Source organism: Antrostomus carolinensis, unplaced genomic scaffold, assembly GCF_000700745.2.
Source record: "Antrostomus carolinensis isolate BGI_N321 unplaced genomic scaffold, ASM70074v2 scaffold3466, whole genome shotgun sequence".
NCBI lineage: Eukaryota > Metazoa > Chordata > Aves > Caprimulgiformes > Caprimulgidae > Antrostomus > Antrostomus carolinensis.
In genome coordinates, this window is record NW_010321002.1 from 27760 (window position 1) to 39580 (window position 11821).

General features: G+C 34.9%; 1 protein-coding gene across 1 annotated transcript in view; it reads left to right on the top strand.

Annotated features, from left to right (window-relative positions):
- ANOS1 (anosmin 1) overlaps window positions 1–10885 on the top strand; it is a gene marked incomplete at its 3' end in the record, with an annotated part of 28377 nt that extends 17492 nt beyond the window's left edge. Inside the window, exons 6-7 of the mRNA XM_010169752.2 lie at window positions 7754–7956; window positions 10738–10885. Coding sequence (XP_010168054.2) covers window positions 7754–7956; window positions 10738–10885 — 351 coding nt within the window. The remainder of the gene's footprint in view (window positions 1–7753; window positions 7957–10737) is intronic.
- Between the last annotated feature and the right edge of the window lie 936 nt (window positions 10886–11821).

Genomic DNA, 11821 nt, shown 5'->3' on the forward strand with positions numbered 1-11821 from the left:
AGTGGGTTTTTGGCCGACAGCGGAAGAGCAGGATAAGCCCATAGGGATATTTCTTCAGAATAGCCTCCCAGTTGGCAGTGATTTGTGTTTCAGGAGTTCGTGGTTTTGAAATTATTACAAGTTAGATACCAGAGTCTTTTTTTTTTTCCTGTGGTCTCTGCAGCTACTCCTGAAGCACTTGATCTCCTTGAGTGCTGCTTACAGCTGTCTGGTGGAGATGGGGAGCATGTTTAGGACTTTGTGACAAGGATAGTGAGAGCCAATAATACCTCTGCATGCTCTTACTTAGTAAGCAGAAATAATGGGATCTTGTTAATGGCAGAATATGTAACCAGCGTTATTCAAAAGGTTTCTATAACCCTCCAAATAACAATTTTCAAATCTAAACTCCAGCCCTTGGTGGAGAATAATGAATTGCCAGACAAACAGCAAGGAGTTCAGTTAGCTATCAGTTTTGTAGCCAAAATCATCCTATTCTGGCAGCTCATTTGACTATTTTAGAGGCTTTGGTATTGTCAGTGGTCATTATAGAGATACCATGTTCGCTTGTTGAAATGTGTAGGAGTGCTAGGTGACACAGATGAAGATGCTTCTAGGTGGTGACTGTCCAGAATGACACTGGGATGCTTTAATCAGTATCTCAGTCTCCATGTCCCCCAGTAGGCACTCATAGTGGTAACAGTTATATAGTCATATAGACATTTAATTACTACTTTGGAACTCAGTGGGAAATGGCGTCCCCTGCCTGGCAGAGAGGCAAGAAACTGCTGCTCAGATGTGCCTAGTTTTTTGAGTACCAGCAACTACTGGCCCCTGCTGAGCTCCTACAGGCACATTTAACCTCCAGTTTGGAAAAGGAAAGCAGATTTTGGCACATCACCTTTGGAAGGTTGCTGACTGTCTGTGCTACATTTGTGTGAAGTGTGGTCAGAAATTCACATTAGTTCTTGCACTGTTTCAATTCGCCCTGTTGTGCCAAGACCAAGAGAAGATTATTATCTTCATCGGTCATAACAGAAATTTTCTTCAAAAAGAAGCCCTTTGATCAGGAAACATTACAGCAATTCCTAAGACAGTTTCTCACACAAGATGCTGAATTTTTACCAATTGCTCATAAGTTATAATGAATAGCAAATTATTTGGGTTTGTTTTTTCTTTAAAGGAGGACAAACATGATATATAATCTGAATCTAGGGAGGAGTATGGCACCACAAAGTCTCTGTCACTAAATATTTTAAGCTGTTAAAAAGAACATTCAAAAACATTGCTGCTGTAATTATTTGGAGAGAGAATTTTGTCTGGTTACCACAATACTGTTTTATACTATTTAGTACTTTTTGCAAATGCAAAAAATGTGATCTCTAAATAGACACAGTGAAGTAAGTTTTTGTTTTATTCAAAAAAATGTTAAATCTTCTGAGGTATGTAATGGCCATTGACTTTTCTAAATAAAATAAATAAATCTCCTTATTGTCCACATTAGTTTAATTTCCCAGTCATGAAAGAGGGAAAAACAGGAAAACAAGAGTATTCCATCAAGCCTTCCATCTTACCAGTCTTCATCTAGTTGTGTTTTGTGGTTTTATTTACTGCAGCTGTTGATGCTTTTATACTGTAAACATTTGAGGTGAAGGTTTATTAGCTGTTTTACACTGCCTCACGTGTTCATTTATGATATTAATTTGTAAATAAAAAATAATCAAAGTGACATAGCCGGGATAACTTATGAAATATTCAGACCTTAAGCAGAGAGGATTTTTTCTATGCTGTTTATTTCTGTTTATAATGAAGGGTTTGCATGCGCAAGTCTGGCATGGCCCTTCACAGGGAATAAAGTGATGCTTCATTTTGCCAAAATGACATTCCAAAATTACCAGAAACACATATCAGCCTGTACCTATCTGTTTGGAGCAGAGTGGCTAGAAGGTGAAGTGAATACTGAACCTAGGAGAGTGGGTTCCTTCCTAGAAGTAGGACTCTGCACATGGCTTTTCAGAATGATACTGCCAGCTAAAATTGATCAAAACTTTTTGCTATTTTGACAGTGATTTCCAGTTCACTTTTCAGGGATTTTAAATTATTTGAGCTTTCCTTTTTCTTTTCAACTGAGTGGCAACAATTTGCAATAACAGCAATAAATAAAGCTAACGGAATGCCTGGAAAAACCTTTTTGGTACCCAAAGGTACAAATATATTTCTCTTCATACTTTGACTGTCTCTCTCCAAGTTGCTTGATTTTTTTTTTTTGGAAGCAGGAGAGAACTGTTTCTGCAATCCATAAATGAGTCTCCTTGGATGAAAAGCTTTGTGTGCTTCCTTCCCATTAAGCTGGCACTGAATAGCCTAACCCGACTGGTCAGAAGCTGCTTGGCACCAGTAACACAGCTTTTAATTTGTTGCATTTGGGAAGAGTTTTTAGGCTATTTTTGTGTAGCTTTTTATGATTTATGATGAGAATGAACTCTTAGTAACAGAGACTGCAATCAACTAGAGGGATCTGTGTTGGGCATTTCCATATAATACATTATCTTGCTGGTCTGTAGTTAGGTAGTGTGCCATTTTTCAAGACAAAAAGAAGCTATAAGATGAACACAAAGCTCAAACCATTCGATCCTTCTATCTCTGCTAAAGGTTTTTATTTTCAACATGAAGGCAGTAGCAAGCGTACACAGGACAAATTGTCAAGCAAAAGCAAGCAGACAGCATTGTTTTCACAGCACATAAGTACCATGCTGGATGTGATTTCATGCATACATTACTGAGTGTTACTAAAACCAGAACAGACACCCACTCTTGGCAATAAAATTCTTTCTGTTGCTCCTTTGGGACCAATGATTTTTTTATACTGTTGCACAGCTGGTTTACATGTGCCATTTCCATTGGGCAAAGCCAGTCCTCCTGCTTATGCCTTGGAACTGTTTAATGGTTGAAAGCTTGTCTGTAGAACAGCTTCAGCAGATTTTTAGAGTTGAAAGGTCTAACGCTTAAAAGATAGCAATGGGAGATCCATTTTAAGTCAGAAAAAAGCCCTATTAAAAAGGTTTTCAGTTACGGTCAAACTTGCTATCAGTTTTATAGCTCAGAATGAGAGTTATGGTTCTAATGTAATTATTTTATTCTCTGACATATTCTAAATAATTTACTGTTTTCTTTACAATTGCCACTTTTAAAGCCAAAGTGGATGCATTGCAGTAGGGTGTGATGTGAGTCTTGTGTACAGCTTGCCCATACTGTTTTGTTAAGGCTGCAAAGTACTTCCAGATCCTACTGAATGAAATAATTTTGTAAAATATAAATAATCTATCAGTGTGTTTACAAATATGAATGTGGGAAGGTGTGCATTTTGAAATGGTGGTGATGTGAGGGTTTTCTTTTTTTATTTTATTTGCAGCAAGGAATCCTCCCTTTTGGGGACTGGAGACAGAATTTTGCTTGTGATGGCTGAGTAGCCAGCAAGACAAGAATTTAAGTCCTTTGGGTATACTCAAGCCAGATAGAATCCAGACAAATGCAGTACTTACTCCATGTGCTCAAACAGCAGCTTCAGCCTTGACCTAATGAAGCTATCATTTCTAGCAGCGAGAAGTGATTTACTTGTCAGGCTGCTGAGACCAAAATTTTTTCGGATTTGAGAACAGCTGTCTGTGCTAAACTCCAGTATATACAAAATGACTTTTCCTTTATTTGAGTTGAAGTATAAACTGCAAAGGAAAAGCTGCAACTAGCGTCACTCTTTCTGCAAACCAAAGAATTTGATTTAACGCTCAGATAAATTTATGTGTATGAAATTTCAGAACTTTACGTTTGAAAAACTGGCAGTAGTTTCCATTCCAGTAATATAATGTTCATGTGTCTGAATTATACATGTGGGCAGTCAGTCGAAGGGATCACAGATATGTGAAGACTAACAGTAGAATGGCTGTTCAGTTCATGGTCAGCAGAATGACATTTTAGCTTCATAGTCAGGTTAGCAAACACCTTATGTATATGAGCTTTATAATCCAGTACCAGTTATTAGACCTTCAAGTATTTCAGCACAAGTTGTATACTGCTTTTAATATCTGTATGGAGATAGGCATAACAGAGCACCCTGTAGAAGCATGATTTTTTCATTCAATAATGCAATAGCAAAAGCTTAAAAAGATCAGAAAAAAACAGCTAACCTGTAATCTGTTAACTGTCAGGCATGCATGGCGCAGGAGCGTGCTCTTATACTTAAGTTTTTTGGGTTTTGGGTTTTTGGGGATTTTGGTCTTTTGAGGTGGGGGTTTGGAGAGGTCTGGGGAGTTTGGGAGGGGGGGGTTAGTTGTTTTGTTTTGGTTTTTTGAGAATGGGGTTTGGGTTGTTTGGCTTTTTTTCCTATTAAGAGCAGAGGTCACAATATCTTGCCTTGCTGCTATTCATTCTCACCTCTTTGCTTTGCTGGTGAAACTCAGTCCTTTCAAATGAAAGAAAAGATTAATAGTCTTGGATTTTTTGGTTTACAAAATGATAGTTCTGCCAGTTGTAATAATGATGAGCATCACAGAAATATATAAAAATAGATTAATAAATTATATAGTGGTTTTGGAATACTTAATATGGAATGAATCTCAGCTGGTATGAAATGCTCAGTAAGTGGCTTCATATTTCAGGTAATATACCCCAAATCCAAGAAATATTTTACTGTTATTTCTCTACAATCAGACTGGGTTTTTTCGGGTGATTAAATGTAAAACTGTAATACATTTTTTGTTTTTCTTTGTCATCTTGCGTCCTTCTAGTTTATTATTTTCTCCAGCTTAGTCTACTAGTTATAAAAAAAAACCTCTTGTGGAAAATGTGGCACTTTCAAATGCCTCGCATTTTCATGTCTGTCAGCTGCAGATCTCTTTCCTTTCTGTGTTCTACTGCTACGACTGCCACTCCTCCTCCTGTTCAAAGGCATTTTTGTGGATGACATTTGTGAGGCTTACAAAAGAGAGACTTTGAAGAAAGAGGGCACTCAGGAAGATGTTACTCTATTGCTGTATTATTTCACATGTATATTCCTTTAAAGAGAACTTTATTTCTTTCCTTAACTGTAATGACCCAATGATTTTTATTACAATGTTTACATTCTCCTGTGGCAAAGGGGTTTTCTTTTAAATACGGATCAGCATTTTGTCTGCTGACTGGACTGTTTCTAGTGAACACAGAAGAAATGCTATTGATAAAGTAATGTTTTCAATAAACTGTGCAATTATAAAAAGCACAGGGTGAAATACTGGTGCTATACAAGTAAGAAGGAAATGATCTATTGTTTTCAGTACACACATAGTTCTTTCTTACTGTTTTCTTTTTCTCCTTATGTTGCTGGGAAAAACAGTGGTGTTTGAAGTTACCTTAAAAAAAAAAATCCTGTGATTCTGAGACACATAGAGGTCTATCGCTGGTCAATCACTGGTCCATCGCTAACTTAATAGAAGGAAAATTACACAATGTCTTTCGTTCTTGTGGGGACAGAAACATTTGAAAAGGAAAAATGATCTCTTTTTTTTGACAGTTGATCGTAAATTTGATCATTTGCTTTTAGAACTTGCAAAAATTGGTTAATAGAAATTCTAAATATTTTTAACCATGTAATACACTTTGCCCAAAACAGATATGTCATTTAACTTTTAGATTTTTAAAAAATTACTCTTAGAGTCTTTTATAGATGCAGAATGAAGAAAAACATGTTTTATGTTTAGAATTGTTTTTGCTTTTATCTGACCATTTTTGAAGACATATTCTCTGAAATACTTCAGTTCTATCCCATATGTTACATATACATAATACATGATGCATAGTACTTCTGGGAGATAACCTGAATAATTCACCTACAGTAATATGATCATGTTGCACTTCAGGTTATAAATGTTTTATTGCCATAATATATTGTCAAATAACATAAAAAACCCCTAAAAATTTATATTGGTGAATCCTTATCTTAAAATCTTTATTAAGATTTTGGATTTATCAATCATGATTCTGTTTATCTTATTTTACATAAATTTAATTTTATATCTACTTATTTTATTAAAAGATAGGAATAAATGAAAAGATATGTTAGAGAACAGTACAAACCATTTAACTAAATTAATCTCTTAAATTTATCCTCTCCAATATAAATAGCTTTGTATACTTTAAGATGGAGTTGTTGGCTACTTCACAGGTAAGGAAATAAGTGTAAGTGCTTCTCCAAAGCCAGAAAAAATTAAAGAGTACTGGCTTGCAAGCTGATTAAAAAAGCAAGTGAGAAGAAATAAGGAGTTCCCATTATTTTGAAAATTAAGTTAAATTTCCAAAATTCTTAAACTCAAGTATGCTTTGTAACTTTTATGGCCAAAAGTTAGGTTGAATTATATGTGTGAGGAAACAGGGGCATCCATTACTATTTAACTAAAATGGCATGTGTGAGGAAATGGGAGCATCCATTGTTATTTGACCAGGAGTCCTGTTAAATAACAGGAATAACCTATTATTTCACATCTGCTGATCTTTAAAAAGGAAATGCTGTCTTTATTAATTCTGAAAGTGTCAGTCTGTGTAAACTAAATGATGGAATTTTTCAATGAGACTGTTTGTCATAGGGATTATCTGATGAATTTAGTATGCCTGGAAAGTTTATTTAACAGCTCATTTACCATTAAAAAAAGATTCAGTTGAACTATGCAGTAAATGAATGCCCGATGTCCCCTCTGCACACCTCCAGTTTTATTTCCAGCAAATAAGTGGTGGCTTATTTTGGCTAAAAAGTTATATAAAAATGTTTTGGTTTGGTTTGTTTTCCCAATCAGATTGCTTTTTCTTAGCTGCAGGTTCGTAACATGCCTTAATTACTGTGAATTTCCTTTATTCTGCCTGATATGCTTTTATTTTTTTTTAAATCACACTGTTTACTTTTCCTTAAATTTTGTTTTTGCAATTTCCTTATATTTTGTCTACCATGGGCATTTTTTTAAAAAAGTGTGAGTTAAAAAGTAAGATTAAAAAGTAGGAGTTAGTAAATAGCAAATTGGACTTTCAGCAGCTCAGTTGCAAAATTTCCATTGACTCACATTACTCAGGGCCAGGATATTATATAGCAGGTCCACAAGGAGGACCTATCATTCAGTATTGGAAAAGGTTTAGTATTGGAACCTCTGACTGTCAAGTGTCCTTCTTGACTCTAGAGTCAGCACAGAGACAAGTGAAGGAATAATATCTCAGTTGATATTGACCAGAAATTAAATTCCCAGATTAGGGAAATAAATCACAGGGCTAGGTAATTGCTTTTTGTTGTTGTAAAAAAAACCCTATAGACTTCTATTACATCATAATATATTAATTACATCTTAATTACATTTATTCTAAGGAAGTGTTTATGTCTTATGGTGGTAGATATGAATACTAGAATTTTGAAGAAAGGTTCAACATGTAGAAAAATAATTTTATCATCTAAGAACTGTCTGGCAATACCAAAAAAATATTCAGTGTTTTCACCATACAATTCTGTGATGACTATGCAAGGCCATTTGTAGAACACAAATGTTTTACAGTCACTATGTATTTAAAGCAGTGAATGAGAGAAGTAAAACTGAGAGTCTAGTACATATCACTTATGTAAAATTTTTGCCTGAATTTTCTGAAGTGTATTGAGTGCGTTTAATCCAGCTCGTGTATGTCTAGTAAATACATAAATTTAAGATGATCTTTACCTCATTGAAGATGATCTTTACTTCAGAATCTTTTTGTTTGTTTTAAATTCCAGATCCGTCTGCTCCACCAGCTCCATCTAATATCAGAATTGCCAATATCAGTGCGAACAATGATGGGAGTGTAAATGTAATGATTACTTGGGATCTTCCAGAAGAGCCTGATATCCCAGTGCATCACTACAAGGTTTTCTGGAGCTGGACGTATAGCAAATATGTAATCCCAGCTAAAAAAAAGAGAAGGAAGATTACTGATGGGGTAAGAAAGAAAATAATACCTGAGACAGAAATATGGCTTATTTCTGGCACAAAATAGAGTGTAAGGATAAAATATGTGATAAATTGCACTGATTTCAGCATCTGGTCAAGTAGTGATCTTAATTCTTAATATCACCAACCCCATAAACAATTTTTGATCTCTCAGTTCCTATCTTTCACTGAACTCGAGGAGAGAAGTAGACTTTTGCCTTAAAATGCAGGTAAATACTATAACATTTATCAGGAGAGATGAATAGAAAGATAAATGCTGTTTCTTCTCTAAATTCAGGCTTATTTTATTAATGCTTCTTAAAGATACAATGCCTGTTTTATTTAAAAAGCCTAACATCATCTGTCGCATTGTTTTTTCACCATGCAAATAAAACTTGTGACACTATCATATAGAACAAACATTGAACAGTCAGTAAAGGCCCAAGGGAAAAACAAACTGAAAACTCTTTAAATAAGCTGCTGTACCAAAGATCTGGCATATTTCCATACCAGCAAGTTCCTATGAGTTTCTTCAATGATGTATCAAATACTACTTTAATGGAAAACTGCCTGTTGTGATATTCTTAAGTATGTCACATATTATTTTAAAGTAGTTAATAGAAATAGAAATCAATTACAGATAATGGACTGAACTTAAATGCATTGTGAGAATTTAGTCCCATGTCTATGTTAATACTGTGTTTTGGCTCTGGCTGCCCCCTTGCACTGTGATAAATGACAATTGAAGGGTTATAGTTTTGTCTCTGTCCCTCAGTCACCAAACCTCGAGAAAAATAAAGGCAATGAAGGCTGTGTGCCGAGTTCATCTACAGCAGATTGGTCACTGCAGAGGTGCCACTGCAAGAGCATGCTGGAGCCATGCCTTCTCATGGGAACTGATGGGTGGTCAGGGTCCAGAGGCTTCAGAACCCCCACCATGAGCTCTGTGCTGGGCAGGCAGGAAAAGGAAATTTCCCTGCAAAGGTGGACAATATGGAGTAATTTCAGGGGCTGAGATAACTTGGTTCTTTGTTTCTACTTCAGTTAAATACTTTTATTTTTTTTTCAGTAAATATGCATAGAAAAAAAAATTAGTTCTTTCTTGTACTTTTAAAAAATCACTTTGGCAAGACAGGAGCAGGGTTCAGTTGTGGTAGGTAGAAGAGTTTGTGTTTCTCAGGAAAGCTGCCATTGGCTAGAGATCTTCATGGCAGAGGCTACAGCCACAAACTGGTCCTTAAATCACAAACCCAAGAGAATTTTAGAATTGAGATGGGTCATTAATGTTGTGTTGACACTTTGTGTAGGTTACATCCTACATATAAATGTGTTAAAACACATACACGATACAACATTACAGAATTAGGACCAAGTTATGACCTTGAATATAGCGAAATGCAGAAGAGCCAAGGCATATTGTAGAGAAAGGGCAAGTTCCTTCAGTAACATCTTTCATATTACTCCTTTCTTTCATATTACTGCTCTCTCAGTAATATCTTTCATATTACTCCTGGCTCGTTGTACAGCATGTCATGAAACTGTATGTCAGTGCCAGTGAGATTTAGATTTCCCGCACAGGACTCTCAAGAGGTATTGATTAGCAAAATCAATGGTCCTTTGAATATTATAGGAACCTTTCTGTCTAAAAATTGAAACTGCACAAAACTTTAAAAAAGAATAATTAAAGATGGAATATTCTTATTTTTTAAAGATCATTGAAGTTGGGGTTTTTTTGCCCCCACAGTTTTTACCTTTAGATACAGCCTAGTCCAAATAATTTTATAATAATTTCCATATGAAATCATACCAGGTGGTCATTCAAATAATTTTACTGCAATATTAACACTGTTAATTGAGCATTATAGTCATGTTATAAATACTTCAGCATAAAACAAGTAATAGTAATTGATATGAAGTGCTTTTGACAATCCCTGAAGTGTTAAATATGGCAGTATGTTATTATCTTTTCACTGTGGATTGACTGTCAGACTTTAAAGGCACAAAGTGTTCTAATGAAAACATGGAGTAAGATCTTCTGTCTGAGATATGGGCTAGAAGGGCATTTTTATAAATACATTAAAAACATCTAGAAATGTTAGAATACTGAGAAGACCTGGCTTTTCTTTGCAATATCATGGGACTTGCCGTAATTTATGGATTATTGACCAGAGAATGATAATCTTACTCTGGTGTTTCCCCATTTAATACACTTCTGTGACAATGAAAACTCTATTTTTTCTTTTCTGTTTTCCATTCTATAGCAGAAAAGTGTTCTTACCAGTGAGGGGGTATGTTTGGTTTTGGGTTTTGGTTTTTTTCATTTTTGTTTTCAACAGATGAAACAAATAGAAAATATTAACAAATGTACTGAATGTTAGATTTTAGCTGTCTTCAGACTGACTGTCTCTAGAAAAAGTTTGCAGTTGCTTTGCTAACACAGAAATTGGAGAATAAAAAGTTTAAATTTCTTTGGCTAAAATAATTTTGGCATAAAACCCCCCTGTGTTATATGTAAAAAAATTCCTTTAGTTTTGATCTAAACAATAGGTGTCTGTATTTGCCAAGTAATTGCCAAAATTATGTAAACATCAAGAAGGTTAGTATTTAAAAAATGACACAGAAAAAGAGAGTCCAATAAAATATGTTTTTTAAAGAAAGGAAATTTTACTCTGTTCTCTGTTTTCTAGTTTCAAAAGAGTAGTGTGCCTAAGATAACAGGCCTGCTTTTAACGAGGGCCTGTGTTTCAGTAATACTGTAACTACTTTGTATATTTATTCTCCTCTATTATAGGCCCAAAATTATGTGGTCCTGGAGGGACTTCAGCCCAACAGCAACTACAATGTAGAACTGCAGGCAGTAACACGTTGGGGTCAGATTCGCCTGAAAAGTACTAAGGTTTCTCTCCATTTTAGCACGACTCAGGACACCAGGAATAATAGTGAGTAATTGTGTTCAAACACATGAATGCTTTATCTCTTCTTTCTGGAATTTGAAAATTTTATATAATGATTTATTAAAAAAAAAAAAAATCCTTAAATCTTTCTGTTTCGTATCGTAGTGATCCTGTCCTCATGAAGTTGAGTAACCTTTTAGTGTTAAATTTCTTATCTAAAAATTGGTGGCAGTTTTTGCCTAGTTCTTTATCTTAGATCCTAGTCACCTGAAATTGACAAATGCAACGAAAGTGGAAGCATTTGCATGACTGTGATGTTAGTATTTTTTAAATGCAATACAGGTATAAATGCTTACTGTATTTGTCAGTGGCTGGAATAAAACCATTTCTGTGTCTTTGTCTTAGCTGGACAGTTTTAGCTTGCAATGCTCTTCAAAATCCTGACTATTTTGAGTAGCCCATTAATTCAGATTCTTGAGCCACACAAATATGTATCTATTATGAACTGATATAAAACATATAAAACTCTTCTGTTGAGGAATCTAAAATGTTCCATGCCTGACAAGCAATGAATTCTCAAGAAATTATTGCACAGATAGGACCCAGATTCAAATTAGAATCTTGAGATTTCTAGATGTCAGGTTATTTCTTGATAACCAGGTTCTTTAAAACCTCACGTACTAAATATTATGACTGAGAAGCATATCTGAATCTGAAAGTAAACCATGATTCTTAGTCTTAGTTAAATGCTATTTGTATAGTTACAATACCAAGTTACTGCCCCAGCAGCTGATGTGTCTCTAACTAACCAATACAGCAAAATTCTTATAATAAGATGTTAAAGAATATAATTTCAAATAAATCTTGTCTTGACTCCATTTCATTTTCCATCCATTGACATTCTTTTTTTTAAAGTGCACTCAGTTTAATCTTTACCTGTCAGCATTTTCATAACATAGAATCATAGAATCATAGAATGGT